The sequence below is a fragment of the Puma concolor genome, chromosome D3, assembly GCF_028749965.1.
Source record: "Puma concolor isolate L17-30 chromosome D3, mPumCon1.1.hap2, whole genome shotgun sequence".
Lineage (NCBI taxonomy): Eukaryota > Metazoa > Chordata > Mammalia > Carnivora > Felidae > Puma > Puma concolor.
Genome location: NC_141678.1, coordinates 57,222,874 through 57,245,224, shown reverse-complemented (window position 1 = coordinate 57,245,224; position 22,351 = coordinate 57,222,874). Strand labels below are relative to the sequence as shown.

The 22,351-nt window shown below is 40.7% G+C and overlaps 1 protein-coding gene across 2 annotated transcripts in view; it reads right to left on the bottom strand.

Annotated features, from left to right (window-relative positions):
- Nucleotides 1–22,351, bottom strand: part of GALNT1 (polypeptide N-acetylgalactosaminyltransferase 1) — a 128,769-nt gene that overhangs the window by 22,118 nt on the left and 84,300 nt on the right. For both annotated transcript variants that reach the window (XM_086682755.1, XM_086682756.1), the window contains one exon: nucleotides 3,804–3,970. In XM_086682755.1, the coding sequence (XP_086538881.1) occupies nucleotides 3,804–3,970 (167 nt within the window). The remainder of the gene's footprint in view (nucleotides 1–3,803; nucleotides 3,971–22,351) is intronic.

Here is a 22,351-nt window from a genome sequence, read left to right as displayed (position 1 = left end):
ACAAGAAATCCCAAAAGGGAACTACAGAGAGAACAACTCAGGACAGTACGATCACCTGAGCTAACACAAATTTAAATTACTTTATGTCCAGAGTTTGATGGACTCCCATGTGTTAGGGTGTGGGATATATTCTAGGGCTTCAACCAATTGAGGCTGGGTGTGTCATACACAAGATGTCTCCCGATAAGCTTACCCAAAAATATCAGACAGCTTAAAGTCTTCTTAAGAATCAAAGCAATCTAATTCCCAAGTCCCACGTCTCTGAAAGCTAAAATACTCTGTCCTGTCTATAAATAAAATGAAAACTGCATGATTCTCTGGTCTGGCAGCTCAAAAAAGTTGCTATTCCACAAATTTTCTTGGCATCTTTGTGGCCTTCATGCAATAAGGCTAAGAAATAGGTGTCCTCCTAACAGATGATATGGAATTAGGGACCCAGGGCTGGGTGGGGGATTAGAAACTACTTATTCAAGCCTAATTCTACAAAAAAATGAAGACACAGAGGGTTAAGTGATTATGGGTCGAAGCCTCCATGTCATCTAAAAATAAATGAGAATCTTGTTTATTAGAATATCTTTATAGCTATTAGCCTATAAATGGGCCCCCAGGCATCTCTCCATCAGGGGGCATGAGGCTGCCAGAGAGTGTTTCAGGGGAAGTTTCATTGCTTCCAGCAACATCGAAGAAATCTTAGGCAGAACTCTACAGAGCAATAGAAAGAACAAGGAATTTAGAGTCTAGTAAATCTGACTCCTAACCCCTACTAAATAAGAACCTCTGCTTCCTTTTGTGTAAAATGAGAAAAGCAACAGTCATCTCAGATTAGGAACATGGTATCAGTTCTAGGTCTTAAGATAACCTTCTGAGATGACAATTACATAACTTTTGACGTGAATTAAAGACTCATCCTGACTCTGCCTTCATGACAGACCCTGTAAGCAGTGAAGTTATGAGACATGACGTACGTAGCAGTTAAGAGGTCAAGCGTTAGGTTTATGCTAAGCCTCATCAGTAAAACAGGGATAATTATAGCACCTGCTTCATACGCAATAAATGGGGCTACTGACAACTCAGCAGGTTAACTGCGCAATTGGGTATCCTGAGGCCATAAGCAAACCATGCATGCTACACGACCCAATTAGAAGTCTGCACAGACAAGAAGTAAGGGTGAGGATTAATTGGTAGATTATTCTTTCATTCACTCATTAAATTCTGGACTGTTTATGTAATAAGTGCTGTGGGCACTGAGAACAGGGAGGTGAGCACACAGCCCTGATGGAGTGTACAGTCTGGCAGGGGAGATGGTCGTTAAGCACATGGAGAAATAGTTAAAACTGATGACAGACGTGGAGGAGTGCAGTGTTCCCAAACATGTTAGGAGGGACACAACCTGGTCTCCGGAGTTCAAGGAAGGCCTCTCTAAATATACCGTGATTCTGAGTAAACATCTGAGCTGAGCTGTGGGGATGGGGTGGGCAGGGAGTGGTTTGGGAAGTGAGTAGAGATGCAGGCAGAGGCTGGGGCATACAGGCCTCAGAGGAACAGTTTTAGTCAGAAGTGCCAGGATCACAGCCATGTGTTTAAAAGCTCACCATGCATACAGCGTGGAGAACGGATGGGAAGGGCAAGGGCGTCTGAGGGGAGACGGGACCAGCTAGTCTGTGTCAATAGTGCAGGTGAGGAGTGAGGGTACCTTGGATGTGTCTCATGAATAGAAAAGGCAGACTTACAGAGTTACATAAAAACAGAGTTTGCTCTAGTTCCTGGGCCTAACAGTTACCACCTAAAAAAGAGAACCAAAGAAAATTACCCTAGATAATTCTCAATCTGGATAGAAGGACTACAAACAACGATAACCACAAAAACACAATACCTAGTGGTTCCCAAATATCAGAAATGGCGAGCTACACACCTGAGGCTTTCCAGGCAGGAAGATACGGGAGAACCAGCCCATGACCCAGGGTTCTGGGACAGTACTCAGGGACCCTGCATGGTGACTAAGAGCCCCGGGTGGAGCAGTGAGGTAGACCTCTGCCCATGTTTTCTCTTACAGGTTTATACAGGCTGGGTGACTAAGAAGGGCCTACATGAGGAATGGAAAATATAGTTGGTATATGTGACTTTGTCACTTTAGATTTGTGGGCACATGTGTCTTTGATTAAACCACTTCCTACAAAAACGTACTACTCACACAGCCCTCTCAGGCACTCAACAGAATATTAGAGAATACAAAGGAGGAAATGGAAAAATAACTCATTTCATCTGAGGAAAAAGGTCTCTCCTTGAGTATTTAATTTAGCAAATATCAACATGTAAGTAAAACAAATGTAAGTCACTTGCAGAATCGATGTTCATATATATACTGCTGCTGAAATGAACTTAAGCTTATTTTCTTAAAGGATTAATTAACTCCTGGCAAACAATTATCCACATGAGGATTTACACTTCTATTGTCAACAGTAACTATTTAAGTGTGGTATTCTTAATTTCCAACAGCTCACATGTTGACATTAATTACATTACATATTATGCTATTATTCAAATGCTTTGTGTGTTTATAAACTGTCTCCTTAATTACATCAAGGAGGCAAGCTACAAGGTACTCAAGAAGGTAGGACCATATATTATTCTTCATTTGTACTTCTATAATCTGGCAAAGTGGTGAGATTTAAATTGCTATTAATGTGCAAATTACTCCCCATAATTAAGACATGAAGTGATTGTGATTAAATTTACATATTTAGAACAGTCAAGGAAGGAGAAGGTAAAATACTTAGATAAACCATCTTAGTAGATGCAGTGATATTAGGCAAGAAAGATGGAAGCAGCAAAAGAGGCTGAAATAATGGTCAGGAAGTCTATGGCTGGTCAAGGAAGAGACATTTTCTGTAGTTCCTTCCAAATTTTTGGAATATTAGGGGAACGAATACAGGACACCAATGATCCTCAATAGTGCTGTGGGGGGAAAAAGCCTGGGAAATGCCAGGTATGTCTGAGTTTAACAGGTTTCTCTACAGATGGGACTTAGCAGAGCCTTCTCTATGCTACCTTGTGGTGTGAAATCTCCATGAAGAATTCAAAATAAACGATGTTGGCTCAAGGTACTTTAAATTAATACACCTTTCCCAAACAAGGACTTCATGAGACAGTTTGAGAGATTCTAAGCTTGTGAAAAACTCTGAGATCCCAGAAGAGTATTTGGGCAAGAGTCACTGTATAGATTTATTATGAGATCAGAGTCATATTACATTATCACTTTCTCATAAATTCCTTCCTCAGCCTTTTATATAACCAGCTATAGATCATTCTTGAACTCAGGAATGGAGAAAATGGGGAAGTCTAAGAAGAATCTGGAGAACTAAGGCTTGCCCAGCCAAGACTCCATTTTCCTTGCCAGAGGTGCTTCCCTATGACACATGGAACTCAGTTTCTCCATACTGGCTCTAAGGAGGTCAAGTCTCTCTCCATGGACTCACGGCCGCAACTTCCCAAAGGGAAAATTCTAATAAAATTATGTGGGTTTTTTCAGTAGTTCTGCATAAATGTTTATATGATATAGCATTATTTCTTTTTAAAACAAGATTAAGTTGTAATACAAATTAAATGCTAATTAAGGTAATATCTTAAGTTTCCTTCACAAGGGTGTAATTTTTTGCATATGTGAATGAGTCCAAATGCCACAAACATTTTTAGGATAAATTAGAAGTCTGTATAAAATTGTTAGGTTAAAAATGAAAGCGACGTTTCTTAACCACTAATGATAAAAGCTGTAGCATATTATGGCATTAAAATTTAAAATTTACCTCTTTCACTGGCATCATCTACTAGAACAATTTCTTCTAGCATGTGTCTTGGTGAGCGATTAATGACACTATGGACAGTTCGCAGAAGTGTGCTCCAAGCCTCATTGTGGAAAACAATCACCACACTTGTTGTAGGAAGATTATCTGGATACACCTTTGTTTTACACCTAGAGACAAAGCAAATGCCTTTATAAAAAGTGACTGTTAAAACAGCATACTCAATGCACCTGGAGTAGGAGGGGTATCAGAACAATAAAGACAGTTTGCTCTAGTGGTGGGACTCTTGGGAACTGTTCATTTAAGTTTTGGTTTATTTAAGTACCTATTTAAAGTTATATTTTTAGATGTAAATTATCTTAAAGATGTTAACTGTATACTTAAAATTAGGCACCTATTCCTGGTCAGTGTTTTCTGTTGATTCAATTTAATGGACAATGTATTAAGGCGACATCATCAATCTGAAACTGAATGTGTCTCAAGAATCCAATTAAGACAAAAAAAAAATGGAATCACTGGAATCTATGCAGTTTAATAATCTAAACAACACAAAAAAAACACTTTCCACAAGAGAACTCATATTTACTGAGTACTATTTTGTATTGGCAGAGAAGCTTCCTAATAATTCTTAGAAGTATCTGAGGACACATTTCACACAGGAGAAGATGAGGACAGACATAATGAGGAAGTAGCAGGGCCTGACTGAGGACTCCAAAGTCCATGCTCTGCTCAACCAAAACGTGTGACCCCCCTTCCTCTATGCTAAAATACCAATATGCATCTTGTGTAGTAAAGACCAGGTCTAGAAATGCAATCACCAAGAAGACCAAACACACCTAAAATATATGCACACAAAACCAACATATTAGTCATATGTTTCCAGCACTTTTTTAGGCAACATGCCCTCTCCCTCCATCCAGTCTTGTTAGCTGGATGAAACTACTAAACCACAGAGGACTATAACAGCAGTTAGCAAGCAGACACCAAGGGATGCAGCTTAGAACATGAGCTCTCCTAAAAAATGCACGTGTAACTCTTTTGGTTTGGTTTGCAATCTGCAACCATCACTCCAGCCTTCTATTTCCACCTTTGTTTCCTGCTCTCTTACAAGCTCCTCAAACCTTGTGGTCTCTCCAATCTCATCTGTTATCACCTGCCAGTGGGAGTGGAGAAAGGAAAGAAGGGGAAAGAAGTAAGAAAAATACCAGCGAAACCCCTCTTCTGAAGCAGTCATGACGACCTACTTACTCAAAGTCCCACACTAGGGCGGCTGGCTGGCAGCTGGAAGAAAAGGAAAATGGAAGGGAAAAGAGATGACAAGGGATAGGGACTGAAAGGAGGAGGAGGAGGAGCATTCATTGTGGGGGCCCCATCAACACTACTCCCTCTCTCTCCAAGGAGAAAAGGACAAACAGCATCCATTGTCCTTCATTAAATCCCTCTTCAGCCCCTACCATCCTCTTGACCATTCTCCAAGTCCCCCTTCACAATGTGGTCTCCGTCACCTATTACTTATAACCTTACTCCTGTCCATTGGCCCACAGCCTCATTTCCACACCACACTCCACACCCCTCACCTTAGGTTCATTCCAAGCCCCACCAGGAGGCTACCACACAGCCTGCCGCCCTGTCTACAGCTCCTTCCAAGTCCAGGCAGCATTGGTGAGGCCCAGACAACCAGGTGTGCAGGCCATGGGAAGGATATTGTGCCCTTAGCATTCCAAATAACACTTTTGCCAACAGCTTCCCATCAAAACTCTGTTATGTTATAAATGGTGGCTAGATTATATACATACTCGGTACTATGCTTCAGATACATCACAGGTGAGCAAGTCAAGACACTCATGTTCTCATGGTGTTCATCCTGAACACCTGACTCACAGACTACCGGCACAGGACTCTGAAATCAGGAATGGCCTGTATATGAGTAAAGGGGGCTCAGAAAAAGTGTTTCTAATATTATTTAACTGAATCATATTAAGTCATATATGATCTCTTTTCTCAAATTAATCTTTACTCATTATTGTAGAATTGGGACACAGAAAACAGTCAAGATGACTACAAAGTTGTTGGCTTACAAAACAACAAAAGAGCAAAATCAAGACCCAGAAGATAATTAGGCAAAATGCACAGTGTATAAACAGTATGCATGGCTAGCAAGCAGACAGGAAGAAGAGAAAATCCTGAGAAAGCAAATTCTGCAGAAGAAAATTAAGAAGCCAGATTTCTTGGAAGATACAGTAAAGAATTCAATTCTGGAAGTGTATGGAAAGGAAGACTTCAAAGAATACTAGAAATAGAGACTAAAATGGAAATCATTCACAAGAGGATGTAAGAATCAGAAAGCCAAACAAATATTAGGATCTGGACCAAAGGGAAAATAATTTCCTAAATCAAACAGTTAAATTTAATAATTCAGAGAACACAGCAAATTCATAAATGTTCTCTCAAATGTTTCTCTCATATAGAGAAAATATGAAAAAGTCAACATAACTGATATCAGAACACGTAACCCCCACCCCAAACTAGACATAAGGCTCTCGAAGAAAACCAAAGGTCCTTTCAGCCTTCTAGTTAAACTATTCCCATGGAGGGACGACCTGTCCCCGTGGAGGTGAGAGTGGGGGATCCTTCTGGGGGCGGGACACACAGAGCTGAGGATGGGCAGGAAGGCCACAAGCAGCTTTCTTCCACGCTGTCCCAACAGAATCTTTCATCCTTAGGAATGAAAATTAGCCAGTGTAGGGTTGTGCTACTTAAATAGTTACAAGCAGGTTTAACAACAGGGTGTGGGGATGGGGAGAGAGGGAAAAGAGGTTTAATTTTTTACTGAAATATAACATACATACACAAAAGCAGACAGATCACAAGTATGCGGCTGAATGAATTTCCACCAAGCAAATGCATCAAGTAGCCAGCACCCAGATGAACGACTGTTTATTTACTTATTTACTTCATCTGGCACCCAGATGAAGCTGACTGTGACCAACATCCCACAGGTTTCCTTTGTCCCCTTCGCAAGGTCACCACTCTGCTGGACCTTTAGCATTACAGAGGAGTTCTGTTTTTTTGTTTTTGTTTTTTGAACTTTATTTGAAAAGAATAATATAGAGCAGTAGTTCTCAAGCTTTTTTTCATAATCCCTTTATGTGTTTAAAAACTGATGATCCCGGGGCGCCTGGGTGGCACAGTCGGTTAAGCGTCCGACTTCAGCCAGGTCACGATCTCGCGGTCCGTGAGTTCGAGCCCCGCGTCGGGCTCTGGGCTGATGGCTCAGAGCCTGGAGCCTGTTTCCGATTCTGTGTCTCCCTCTCCCTCTGCCCCTCCCCCGTTCATGCTCTGTCTCTCTCTGTCCCAAAAATAAATAAACGTTGAAAAACTGATGATCCCAAAGTGCTTTTATATAGGTTATAGCTATTGACACAGTGTAAACTAAAACAGAAAATTTTAAAACATAAGCATCCACAAACACGTATTACACTAGCTATCAGAGAGATGATTCATTACTATCACAGAGTGTGCCCATTATGGATTTATGGTCTCTTCGCTCCCAATATACCCTCCACTGCCTACTCTGTGGCAATGCAGCTGGCTCCTATAAGCATTTCTCCTTTGCAGCTGGCAAGAGGCATACAGAAGCTGTGCATGGCACACATACAAACAGAGGGTGTTGGAGGGACACTGCAGGAAGTAAGGACTTCCCTTCCCGGTTCCCGTGCGCTTTCATTTTTCTTCTCCTTCCCACTTTGTGGCTGCCAGTGGAATGTGTGGTGGACGCCCAGATGCGCTGTCTCCACTGAGTTTCAACAGCACCTACCCCCTCAGGCATATTCTCAGCGAGTCTCCCAGCCACCTTAGCAGCTCGCTTCTCAGTTTTGGCTTCCTGCACCCCTAAAGGGGGGAGGTTCCTGTTTGCCAGTTCTGGCTCTGGTTTCCTGCCTCAATGCACTTCAAAGTGTATTTCCTGCTTATTAGGCCTGCCTACCAGCCCCCACTCTGGAGGGTACCATGTGCCAGGTCTCACCAGGAGTAACAGGTTAAGATTTCCCTCTATCCAGTAACCAGTTATTACACATTCTCCAATGAGGCCTGAACCCCAGCATTAGGGAGGGGGCTCCCTTCCAAGATTTTACATTCCTTGGTACTCTCAACCCATGATATACTTTACAATTGTCTTTGCCTCCCTGCAGTCAATCCCACTATAGTTAACAATTATATTAAACTTTCTCTGTTCAAATTATTGCATGATTTCAGTTTCCCAGCTTGACGCTGATCCATATAGCCTCTCAAACTCCACTGTGCACCAGCTGAGTAAGACAAAAAGGGTCAATAATTGTCTTGGTATTATTATGAAAACTTTTTGACCTTGCGGGCTCCCTGAAAGAATCTGAAGGACCTCCAAAAGTCCCAGCATCACACTTTAAGAAGTACTGATACACAGCATATTCTTTTGTGCCTTAATCCTTTCCTTCGACATTGTTTATCATCCATATTGTTATGGGTAACAGTTTTATTGCTGCACAGTATTCTTTTAAAGGACATATAAATTATATATATATAATTATATATTATATATATAAATAATAAATATATTATTATACATATATTAGAATGAATATATATCTATATATATGTATACATACATATATACATACATATATATATATTCATTCTAACACTGATGGACATTGAGGTACTTTCCAGTCTGGGCTATTATAAACAATGCTGGGGTGCCTGGGTGGCTCAGTTGGTTAAGTATCCGACTTCAGCTCAGGTCACGATCTCGCGGTTCACGAGTTCAAGCCCCATGTTGGGCTCTGTGCTGACAGCTCAGAGTTTGGAGCCTGTTTCGAAATCTGTGTGTCCCTCTCTCTGCGCCTCCCCTGCTTGTGTTTTGTCTCTCTCTCTCTCTCTCTCTCTCTCAAAAGAAACAAACATTTAAAAAATTAGAAATAAATACAACTGTGAAAATCACTCATGTATATGTCTCTTGGTGACTATGTATGCATTTTTGTATTTTGGGGCAATAAAGTATATATAGGCTCAGCTTTAGCAGATACCATAAAATGGTTTTCCAAAGAGGATGTAATAACTCACACTCTCATCAGCAATATGTTAGTTTCAATTGTTCCACAAACCTACCAAGAGTGTCATTTTTTTAAAGACCCCCCCCCCCACAAAAGGAGGTAATTAAGTTCTCTGAGTTTTAACAAATACAGTAGTTTCATAAAACCACCACTTTCAGGAAACAGAACAATTTTACCTCCAAAGAACCCCTTTTGTTACCCTTTTATAGTCTCACCCTCCCCTACACCTAACCCCTAGCAATCCATATCGGCTCTTCATTGCTATAGTTTTGTCTTTTCACAAATATCATATAAATGGAATTATACAGCATGTAATCTTGGAGACAGGTTTCTTTCACTCAGCACGTCTTTGAGATTCATTCAAATTATATGTATCAAAAGTCTGTTATTTTTTACTGAGCAGTATTCCATTCCAATCAGTGTTTTCATTCACCAGCACTTTCCAGTTTGGGGCTATTATGAAGAGAGCTGCTAAACACATTCATGTATCAATTTTTGTGTGATCATGTTTTCATTTCTTTAGGGTAGATATCCAGGGCTGGGCTTGCTGGGTTACATGGTAAGTATAACTTTGTAAGTGTAATTTTTAAACTGCCAAATTGTTTTCCAGAGATACTGTATCACTTTGCATTCTCACCAGAAATGTATGAGAGTTCCAACTGCCCTGGATCTTTGTCAGTGCTTACTATATTTTTTTATTGGAGCCATTTAAATAGGCATACAGTGGTACCTCATTATGGTTTTAACTGGCATTTCCCCAATGACTAATGTCTTTCCATGTGTTCACTTGCCATCCATATAGCACCCTGGGTAAGTCAAATCTTCTGACACTTTATCACATTCATTTTTTTTAACTGGGTTACATGTTTGAGAGTTCTTCATGTATTTTAGATACAAGTCTTGTGTTGGAGGTATAGTTTGCCAATATTTTCTTCCAGTCTGTAGCTTTTTCTTTCACTCTCTTTTCATCAGAATCAAAGTTTTAAAATTTGATGAAGTTCACCTGATCAATTTTTTATTTTGTGAAATTATGCTTTTTGGTTTAATTTTTTAATGTTTATTTAGAGAGAAGGTGTGCATAAATAAGCATGAGTAGGGGGAGGGGCAGAGAGAGAGGAAAGCGAGAATCCTAAGCAGGCTCCAGTGTCAGCGCACAGCCCAATGCAGGGATCGATTCTAAGAACCATGGGATCATGACCTGAGCCAAAATGAAGAGTCAGATGTTTAGCCAACTAGGACACCCAGGCACTCCTATGAAATTATGCTTTTGGCTTCATGTCTAAATACTCTATGCCTCATGCCAGGTCCTGAATATTCTCCCTAAAAATTATAAACATTTAGATTTTACATTTAAAAAAATGTTTAATAATTTTTGAGAGAAAGCAAGCGGGGGGTGAGGAGGGGGGGAGAGACAGGGACAAAGGATCCAAAGCGGGCTCTGTGCCGACAACAGCAAGCCTGATGTGGGGCTAGAACTCACAAATGGCTAGATCATGACCTAAGCCAAAGTGTAAGTTGAGTCTAAGCCTAAGCTCAACTGACCGAGCCACTCAGGTGCCCCCTAAACTTTTAGATTTTAGATTTAGATTTAGGATCCAATTTGAGTTAATTTTCATAAAACACCTGAAATGTGAGACTCACATTTTTGCATATGGATATCTAATTGTTCCAACATCCTTTGTTGAAAAGATGATCTTTACTGAATGGCTTTAACACCTTTGTCAAAAACCAAATAGCTATATCCCTGTGGGTCTATTTCTGAACTATGTATTCTGTTCCGCTAATCTATAGGTTTCTTTGCCAACAGCACTGTCTTGATTACTGTGGCTTTATAGTAAGTCTTTAAATTGGGTACTGTATTTCCTCCAATTTTACTCTTTTAAAAAATTATTTTTGCTATTTTCTTTGCCTTTCCAAATGAATGTTTAAATCCCCTGCTGGGATTTTGAGTGGAACTGTACTGAATCTACACATCTCCTGGGGGAGAACAGACCTCTTTTACGTGGAATGTTCCAACACAGCTAGAGAACTGAAGCGTTACTTGTCTGACTCTGCTGGGCACTGCCTGTGCCTGTGTCTGTGCTCTAGGCCCAGCAGCGGGAGACAGGAAGGGAGAAGCATGGAGGATTCTACCCATGATCTGGAGACCACAGCTGTTCTGCTCCAAGAGATTCCCCTCCCTCAGAATCAGCTGCTTGTCTGGCCGTTGCCCCCATGGCTGTGCTGCCCCAGCAATACCACCTAGGAACTGGGATAGTAGAGAAGGGGAAAGAAAAAGAGACAAAAATAGGGGTGTTTCTCCATTAACCCCTAAGAGAGCCCTTTCTCATTCCTCAGAACAGAAGGAGTAGGTTACTCTTGGGGCTCTCCTTCTGCACCCAGTACATGTATCTGAGTTCTGGCCTGCCTTCAAGTACAATGTTGAACAGAAGCGGAGAGCACACATCCTTTCCTTGCTTCTGATCTCAGGGGGAAGATTTTAGTCTTGTACTATTAAGCATGATATGATACTAAAAGCATGCTTCATGAAAGAAACAACTAATCAATCTGACTTCCTCAAAAGGTACAACTAAGGAAATGAAAAGACAAACCACAAACTGGGAGAAAATATTTAGAAATCATATTTGTATCCAGAATATATAAATGGCTCTTACAACTCAGCAACAGGATGACAATCTGATAAAACATGGGCAAAACATTTAAAGAGAAATTTCATTAGAGTTGTAAGAATGGCCAGGGCAATCAGGTGGCTCAGTGGGTTTAAGCACCTGGCTCTTGATTTAAGCTCAGGTCATGATCTCACATCTCACTGTTCCTGGGGTCTAGCCCTGCATCAGGCTTTGCACTGACAGCACAGAGCATGCTTCAGCCCCGTCTTTCTCTGCTCCTCCTCTGCTCCTGCTCTGTCTCTCTCACTCTCAAAATAAATAAATAAACATGAAAAAAAAAAAAGTGACATAAGAATGGCTAATAAGTACATGAAGATATTCCCAATATCATTGGTCATAAGGAAATGCAAATTAAAACCACAATGAGATACCACTTCACACCCAGTAGAATGGCTATAATAATAAAGACAGGTAAAAAGAGGTGTTGGTGAGGATGTGAATAAACTAGAACTCTCATACATTTTGCTGGTGGGAAGGTTCATGGTGCAGCCAGTGTGGAAAAAAGTTTGACAATTTCTTAGTGAAAAATAAGGTTACCATACAACCTAGCAATTAGGAATCTACAAGAAAAATGAAAACATATATCTACACATGTACCTGTATACCTTCTTGTACGCCTATCTTCTACACAAATGTTCTTAGCAACACATTCGTAGTAGCCAGAAAGTGAAAACAACCCAAATGCTCATCAACTGGTGACAGGACAAATGAACTGTGTTGTGTCCATACAACTGAATAACTGTGGCTGAGTGTGGGAAGGCAGAGTGAATACAAATGGACACCAGAGATCTTTTGGGGTTGATAGAAATGTTCTAAAGTTATAATGCTTGCATAACTCTGCAAACGTGCTGAAAATATAACTGAATTTTACACTTCAAACAGGTGTATTTTCTTGTTACAGGAAAGATGGAGTAAGTCACTCCCCCGTCTCTCCCAGTGAAGGGCACTGTAACTCCTGGATACAGTGCACGGAGCAGCTTCCTGAGGGGACTCTGAAATGTAAATGGTAGCAGCAGCAGGTCAACCAGGGAAGGAGACCAGAATTCGAAACTTCACCAAACCAGTGGGGAGTTTGCTACTTTTGTCCTCTGGCATTAGCCAGCCTGCACTCAAAGCCAGCTCCAAAACTGGAGTGCACAATGGGTGCACTAAGGAAGAGCCCCAAGAGAAGCTCTCTGTTTTGGTCTGAGGAACAAGAAAGGAGTGTCCGAAAGGTCTTGACTCCTGTTCTGTTTTTTTCCTTTCTCCCTCCTCTGCCATCCTAGCAAGTCTGAGTTTGAGCAGCACTACACCGGAGCAGCGAGTCTCCTGGGAGGTGGGATGTCCATAGAGATCAAAATTACGGGGCGCTTGGGTGGCGCAGTCGGTTAAGCGTCCGACTTCAGCCAGGTCACGATCTCGCGGTCCGTGAGTTCGAGCCCCGCGTCGGGCTCTGGGCTGATGGCTCAGAGCCTGGAGCCTGTTTCCGATTCTGTGTCTCCCTCTCTGCCCCTCCCCCGTTCACGCTCTGTCTCTCTCTCTCTGTCCCAAAAATAAATAAACGTTGAAAAAAAAAAAATTAAAAAAAAAAAAAAACAAAAAACAAAATTACCTGAGCACCATTTAGTTTTTATTTTGATCCAAGGCCATGTACATAGCTTAAAGAATAAACAGCTTTGCAAAGCTTCTTTTAAAAAGTTGTTCTCTCAAAAAAAAAAAAAAAAAAGCCGTTCTCTCACCTGCCATTTTCTCCTTTCCCATAAAACAAACCACACGCAATTCTTTCACTGCTTTCTCCTGGTATTTACCTCCATAATTCTAAATACTATATCTGAATTTTGATTTGACTTTCAGTTCTAGATATTACATATTGACTTACTATAGAATATAGGGCTTATTTCCTCCTATCCCCATCCTAACACATACACTTGCTACTCCTCAGTCTCCCAATATAGTTACGTTCGAAATTTGGTTCCCTGTTCTTTAATGTTCATGTAAGGACTATACAAAATGCTATTTATAGCTGATTAATATATTGTGAATACTTTCCCTTTTCTGTACAACATTCCCTTCCACTTCACCCTGGATTATTTTTCCCCTTTCCTTAGTTTTCTATGTATTTGTCATTAATTCAAACACAGACTCTACAAATTATCTAAATAGTCTCTTAAGATGTTCAGAAGCATTAACTATAATATCACTGAAATCTTAAAACAAGCTCCCCTGGAATTTTCCAGGCTGGCTGCCTCTGTGCCTACACCACTGTCATCTGGGCTCTCCCCCGGCCACCTGTCTGTGGATTCTGTGAGCCCTCTGCACAATGCATCTCCTGGCTTTCATATCCTATGTCTTTCTCTTCCTTAGTTTACTGCTTTGTCTGTCAGAGAACACAGACTGAGAAAGGACGAGGGGAGACGGGCAGGTCTTTGAAACTATATCATCACTACCACAGTAGACTGATGATGCCTTTAATGGGAGTAAGTTATATACTGAGGTGGAGCTGGAGTTGATTGAAAATCCCTTGTTTTTAAACGAGTGAAAACACAAGTGGTTTCATTTAGGTCTCTATGTACAACAGTAATTAAACGATGGCCTACATAACAAGCACTCTTGTTAGAAGTGAAAGAAATACTGAATAAACTCTAATGCTTGAATTTCACTGTGTGGTCTGAGAGTTCGTTTGAGGGCCTGCCTGAGTGACTCAGCAGTGTTTTGGGAAATATATTATTAAATTTACTTAGCACAGTGTTCATCTCAGCAAGACTGGGCTTACCAGAGAATCAATTCACACAAACACCTAACAATTCAGGAATGTAGAAGTCCCATGATAATTACTATTTATATTATTTTGCAACTGTTACAGTCCCATTATACTTATTTTAACCCTTTTAGGGCCTGAAAAATTATTAAGAGTTTTTATGCATTGCCCCACTTTATCCTTACAACCGTAAGACAGAGGCCTTCTCCCAATTTTACAGATGAGAAAACTGAGGCTTAGGGACAGGGAGTAGTTTTACTCTAAATCAAGGTGCATATGCACATAATCCAATTCTCTTTTCTCTGTCCCTTTTGGCTATCGTTTTTAAAGTATTCTTCATCATCCACTAAATTCAGCCTGTCACTGCCATTTACCAATGACAAGTCAGTATTTCTTAAGATGGCTGGCCACCTGTCTGGCAGTGTTTGGCAATGTTCTATAATTTCTCTTCTGTGTACTCTCATTCAGACAAGTTCAATGAAGATCCAGCCATAAAAGTGATGGCAGGGCACAGTGATTAAGATGACATGTTTTATCAATGACAGATTTCACTTGGATCACTTATTAGCCATACTTTGCACAAATCATTTAATCTCCCTAAGTCCAAGTTTCCCTGCCTGTAAACTGGGCATGTTAGTATTTTGCTCAATTGCTCAAATATGACCATGTGTGTAGTGCCTGGTCCATACTAAACACTCACTAGATGGCATCATTATTACTTTTTAAACATCTGAGACCAATTTTATAGGATGGAATTGCCACATTAGGTGACTTGGAATTTGCCTCAAACCTCCTGCCCTAGGATCACACACTACAAAAGTTATTCTCTGTTTTTAAGTCTTCTTGACTCTCGAACAATGCTATTCTTTCCCCCAGTTTCCTGCAGGAAACGTGTCCTTGGAGATCCTATAAGACAGTAACGGTTCCTGGCAGGCACAGGATGGTTTGTACACTGCCAGCTATACCACTGGTTAAGCCTATGACTTAGAACAAGCAGGGCTTCTTAGGGTTCAGAAAAGGGGGTGGAAATGCTGCACTCTAGGGGCCATCCACACTGCTTACTCTTCCACCTCTGCAAACTGGCCTGAAGAAGATCTGCTGGCCAGCTTGGTTCACTGTAGTGCACAGACAGCTAAACATTAATCTCATGTTTCTCATTTCACATTCCATTGTAAACACACCTCAGAAGCCAGACAGAGATTCGTAAAAAGGATGGAGGAAGCATGCTCGCGGTCAGCTTTCATGAGACTCACACAGGAGGACCTAGAGCTCCCTCCCGGAACACAGGCCTTCTCCATATCCAGGTGCCACAAAGTATTCACGGCACTGCAAGTCCTCACGACAACCCCTGTTATTTTCTTACTGTATAGATGACGATCCTGAGGTATGGAAAGGTCACTGACTAGTCCAAAGCCACACAGCGAGTAAATGGCAGAGTGAGACCTGGACTTTGCCACTACCAGGATATTAATGAGAAATTTATTCAGGTATAATTCAAAAAAGCACAAAGGGAGAGAAAAGTAAGAATACAATTTGAGAAGCTCTAGTCTATGCACATGAGTAATTCCAGAAGAACGGGCTGAGGGAATGGTGACATGGCAATATTTGAGATTACAGCCAGAAATGTCCTGGAATTGAAGAATACGAACGCTTAGATCACAAGTATGCTATGAGCACCGAGCACGTAGATAAAGATAAATCCAAACAATGTAATTGTACAACAATGTAATTGACAATTACAATGTACCTGGGTCTTACTACTAAAGGAATAAAAATAAAATGTACAGCTTCCAAACAAAAGAGAGAAAAACATGAATACTTAAAAATTTTATCAACTGAAATGGTACCCATTAGCGAAACAGGAAAGGAGGAAAAAATGAAAAGGATGGTAAACAAGATTTATTAGTTGAACTTTATGAAACTCATTTTCATAGGTCAAAAATGGTTGAATATCAATGTCATATGGTTCAACCTAAAAGAAGCCCAAATATATCAAGTCACAATAAATGTAGATGCATCAAACTCACCTATTAAAAACTTATTAGGCCTGAAACCAATATTGTGCTGTATGTTAATTAACTGGAACTTAAATAAAATTAAAAAAAATATTATAATGAATTAAAAATATAAATCCAGCCATTTAGTAGAGATACACCTAAAATAAAATCACACAGATAGCTGAAAGAAAAAGAAAAAATAGTAGTCATATTAGGAAAATGTTACACAGACTAAAAGTTGTACAGTGATATCAAAACCAGGGTAAAAAAATTAATAAAGATATAGTGAACACTGGATTTAAAAACAACAATATACTATGCATTGCCATAAATTCAGCCAATGATGCAGCCTTGAAAAATAAAAGAATGAATTAGAGAAATTGTCAAATCCATAATCATAGTGGGAGGTTTTTTTTTAAAGACAATGTAATCAGAACCTAATAGAGCATGCACTCTAAAACACAAAAAATCCAGAAGTAGCAACCAACCAAACAATATTATTTTCAACTACAGAAAAAACAATTTTAAAAAACTGAACACTTTCTAGATTACAAATGAGGCTTTAACACATTTGAAATAGATCATGTTCATATACAGACCATGTTCTCTGACCATGACAAAATTAATCTAGGAATCACTAATAAAAAAAAAGAGGAAATCAAAAGGCAAAAAGAAATGTACCTAGAAATGTTTTTGTTTTTTTTTTTCAACGTTTATTTATTTTTGGGACAGAGAGAGACAGAGCATGAACGGGGGAGGGGCAGAGAGAGAGGGAGACACAGAATCGGAAACAGGCTCCAGGCTCTGAGCCAGCAGCCCAGAGCCCGACGCGGGGCTCAAACTCACGGACCGCGAGATCGTGACCTGGCTGAAGTCGGACGCCAACCGACTGCGCCACCCAGGCGCCCCATACCTAGAAATGTTTTAATGTATTTCTAGGTAATCCCGAGTTAAGCAAAAATCAAACGGAAACTACAAACTACTTAGGAATAAGTAAGAATGAAAATACTATAAATAAAACTAACAGGCTATACTGAAGTGATTCATAGATATAGAGTCTTTAATAATTATTAGAAAGCAACAATATTTTTAAGTAATAGTTTAAGCATTTAATTAAAGAAGCATTGGGGCACCTGGGTGGCTCAGTTGGTTAAGCGTCCGACTTCAGTTCAGGTCATGATCTTGCGGTCTGTGAGTTCGAGCCTCGCATCCGGCTCTGTGCTGAGAGCTCAGAGCCTGGAGCCTGTTTCAGATTCTGTGTCTCCCTCTCTCTCTGACCCTCCCCCCATTCATGCTCTGTCTCTGTCTCAAAAATAAATAAACTTAAAACAAAATTAATTAAACAAGCGAGGGAACAGATTGAACATGAAACACAGAAGAAGAGATAATTACACAGAAAACAATTTAGGGGCACCTGGGTGGCTCAGCCGGTTAAGCATCCGACTTCAGCTCAGGTCTTGATCTTGCAACTGTGAGTTTGAGCCCCGAGTCAGGCTCTGTACTGACAGCTCGGAGCCCAGAGCCTGCTTCTGATCTCTCTGCCCCTCCCCCAGTCATACTCTGTCTTCTCACCTCAAAAATGAATAAATGTGAAAAAAAATTTTTTTAATAAAAAATTTTTTTTAAAAATCAGATAAACGAAACAAAAACCCACTTCTTTGGAAATTAAAAAACTGCACACCACTAGCAAGATTATCTAAAGAAAAAGGAGAAAAGTAACAAAAAATAATAGATATGAGAATAACTATACATTATATACCTAGTGAAAATGTTTTAAAACTATAAGATAATGCTGTGAACAAGTAAGAGAAAACACAGGGCTTCCGGTCACTGTGAATTACCCAAAGTTTAATTGCTATTGGGCTAACTAAAGCTCCTGACCTGTGTGAAAATTAATGAAGAGAAACCTCATTGAAACAGAGTCAGGAGGCCAGGCTGAGAAGCCAGTCCACCCAGCCTAGATTATAAGAATGTCAATTACAGGCCCCAACAGAAGAATGGTCAATAAGAAAGGATCACCAACTACAGGTCTCGACAGGAAAAGACATACACTGCATCTTCTACAAGAAATTGATTCCCTAGCTGCACCTCAGCAAATGAGAAACCATCATCACCCCCAACTCCTGCTTTTCTCTAATTAGCTTTCATTCAAAACAACTCCTCCAAATTTCCTCTCCCACCTCCATAAAAGAAGGTCTTCTCCTCTGATCATTGCATTTGCCTATGGTTTTGCCGTAGCCTGTCCTGAACTGCAATTCTCTGCTACTACCAAATAAACCCATTTTGCAGGTAAAATAACTGGCTGTTCTTTTTTTCCAAGTTAATACCTGCGAACCTTTCCATGGTGCTTTGGGGAATTGATGGTGTTGTCACCAGTAAAATCCGCTATAATCACAATCCTAAATTCACAGTTTTCTGAATACTCCCTTCATTTTCTAGCACTGATTAAAATATCACCAAGAACACTGCTTCAGAGTTGTCTTTCTTTTTTTTTTTTTAACGTTTATTCATTTTTGCGAGACAGAGCATGAACGGGGGAGGGGCAGAGAGAGAGGGAGACACAGAATCCGAAGCAGACTCCAGGCTCTGAGCTGTCAGCACAGAGCCCAACACAGGGCTCGAACTCACGGACCGTAGGATCATGACCTGAGCTGAAGTCGGACGTCCAACCGACTGAGCCACCCAGGCGCCCCCAGAGTTGTGTTTCAAGATGAGGCTGCATCTCTTCTCTATCTCACATACCACTGAGTCTGGAGGTGGGGGAAGATATCTTCCTTGTTCCTTACTGCTGATTCAAGACTACTGCTTTTCTCTCTTCCCTAAGAAGCCTCAAGTCCTTTAAAAAAAGGTGCTGTCAGAGGCGCCTGGGTGGCTCAGTTGGTTGACGTCCGACTTCGGCTCGGGTCATGACCTCACGGTCCGTGAGTTTGAGCCCCGCGTCGGGCTCTGTGCTGACGCTCAGAACCTGGAGCCTGCTTCAGATTCTGTGTCTCCCTCTCTCTCTGACCCTCCCCCGTTCATGCTCTGTCTCTGTCTCAAAAATAAATAAACATTAAAATAAATAAACAAACAAACAAATAAATAAATAAATAAGGTGCTGTCAGAAGTTGCCACCCCATGCTTGTTACCGCCATCTATCACCTTCCCTATCAGTTCCATTGCTAAGTCTTGTCAACACGTTTTTGGTCATCTTAGCATCTATGTAGTCAATTTTTCAACACCCTGGCTTCTCAGATCTTTACTCTGCTCTCTTCCAGTGAAACTGTCCTCCAGGACATATCACCCATGTACTTTTTTCATGCTATCCCCCTAGATCCTCCATTAATGATCACCTTCATTTGAAGCACTACAATCTCTGGTCACCATTTCCCACCCTGTCCCCAATCCTAACTCTTCCAACTCAGTTACTCCAATAATCCCAGATCTTTAGCTTCCTTCACAGGGAGGCGGGGAGAGTCTCCACTCCAGACCCTCCCACTTTTTTTTTTTCTAAGTTTATTTATTTTGAGAGAGAGAGAGAGAGAGAGAGAGAGAGAGAGAGAGAGAGAGAGAGATTGAGCGAGCATGAGCAGGGGAGGGGCAGAGAGAGGGGGGTAGAGAAAATCCCAAGCAGGCTCTGCATTGTCAGCACAGAGCCCAGCTCAGGGCTCAATCCCATGAAACGTGAGATCATGACCCAAGCTGAAATCAAGAGTAGGACCCTTAACTGACTGAGCCAACCAGGTGTTCCAGACCCTCTTTTTACTTTTGTTCCCCTGTTCATGTTTTCCAGTTCCTCTACTCTGCTTAGATCCCAGACCCTTTATTATTATCACCACCTTGTATCTCCCTATTCTTTTATCTCACTTGCTGGAATATCCCAATCATAGCTAAATCCAACTTTCTGCTGGTTTTGCATCTCACTTGAGCTGCTGAATATGGCTAAAGAAAACTTATTAAGCATGCTAAATGACCTCATTTTCAATTTATAACCACAAACCTCAAGCAGGCGCTCTGCATTGTGCAGGATTCTTCCTTCCATTTCCTAGTCACCTCCTTCAACCTGTTTCACATGTCCACAGATACCCAATCTCCTCCGTACCTCCTCCTACTCACAGGTGGCAATTTCACCGAAAACCCAGAAGTTGTCAGGGGAGAATTTCCATACTCCCACAAACACACCATCCTGTAGGCATGTGTGATCATGCACATTGTGCCTTTTCCCCACTACACAAGGCCTGAACTATCCCTGTTGCTGTCTGAAGCAAGTACAATCTCCTCACTCCCTCGAGTTAGATGTTCTTGCTACAATACTGCCCTCTCAAATTTTCCCTCAATGGGATCATTCCCATCAAAACACACAAACATACTGTACTATACATCACGTCTTAAAAAGACAGAGAAAATGCCTCCCCATCACACCATCTCCCCAGGCAACACCTCCTCCACTTCTCTCCCTTCTCCAATGACAACTCAAAGTCACTGCTACGCTTGCCGCCTCCCCTGCTCCCCACCCCACTTTGTTTCCCCTACTCTTCTTTTCAAGTTGATTTTATGTGAAGTGTAACAGAGGACACAAAACATAAATTTAGGGCTGAATGAGTTGTCACACAGCAACCACCCATGCAACGATGACAGGGCAGAGCGAGAACATGGCCAGGACGTCACAAGGTCCTCTTGTTCCCACTACCTTTTCTTTCCTCCCCAAAGGTGATCAATAACTGCCCTAACACTTAACATCATCATTTCGTCTTGCCTATTTTTGACCTTCCTAGCGACAGCATAATTCCATATATATTGTTGTGTGACTCTAAGGGTGAGATTCATCCATGTTGTGGCTTTTGTTCATTTCCTGCTGTAGAGTACTCCATTGTACGAATCTACCACATTCCACTGCTGATATACACTTAGATTATTTTCAGTTTGGAGCCAATATAAAAATACTACCATTAACCATTTTGTCCTTGGGGTGCCCGGGTGGTTCAGTCGGTTGAGTGTACAACTTCAGCTCAAGTCATGATCTTGTACTTCATGAGTTCAAGCCCCACATCAGGCTTGCTGCTGTCAGTACAGAGCCCGCTTCAGATCCTCTGTCCCCCTTTCTCTGCCCCTTCCCTGCTTGCACTGTCTCAAAAATAAATAAAACATTAAAAAAACAAATACAATTTTGTCATTGTCTTTTGATGAATATGTGCACACATTTGCTATATCCAGGTGGGGATCTGCTTGGGTCATTAAATATGTTAATATTCATGTTAGTAGATACTGACATGGCTTTCAATGTGGGTATAACAATTTATACTGCCACCATAGTGTATGAGAGTATGAAATGGTATTTATTTCATTAGTCTTGTGTCTTCCTGGTTACTAACGAAGTTGAGCATCTTGTGATATATTGATTGGTAGTTTGGATTATCTCTTCAAGTCTCTCACCCACTTTTCTACTGGATTGTCTGTCTTCTTTTACTGATACACAGGAGTTACTCATATATTCTGGATCTGAGCATTTTGCTGGATCTTCTGTAACTTGTCTTTTCAATGTATTTTTCTTTTCACTTTTTTTTTTTAAATGAACAGGAAGTCTTTAATGCAGTCCCATTTATCAAACTTTTCCTACATTTTTGGGTGTTTTTTTGCCTTGTTTAAGAAACCTTCCCCTCTTTCAAGCCCATAATAATATTCTATGTGATCTACTTCATTGCTTTGCCTTCACATTTGTATCTGAAAAACACATGAAAATGATTTTCTGTATGGTGTGAGAAAGAGTGAGTTTCAGTTTTGTCCTTAAATCCCAGCACTTCTTACTTTTTTCTTTAGAAGATCATTCTTCTACTACTATGCAGTACCATTTTTGCCCTAAACCAAGTGTTCACGTAGTATGGGACTGGTTTTAAACTCCATTTTGTTTCACCAATCTATCCTTCCAAAAATACCACACTACCTTAATTACTATACTTTTCTGAGTAATTTTGATAACTGTTACCGCAAACCCCCCAACTTTATTTTTCTACAAAAACGTCTGGCTCTTCTGGGTCTTTGCACTTCCAGTTACATTTGAGAACCAATTTGTCAAATCACACAC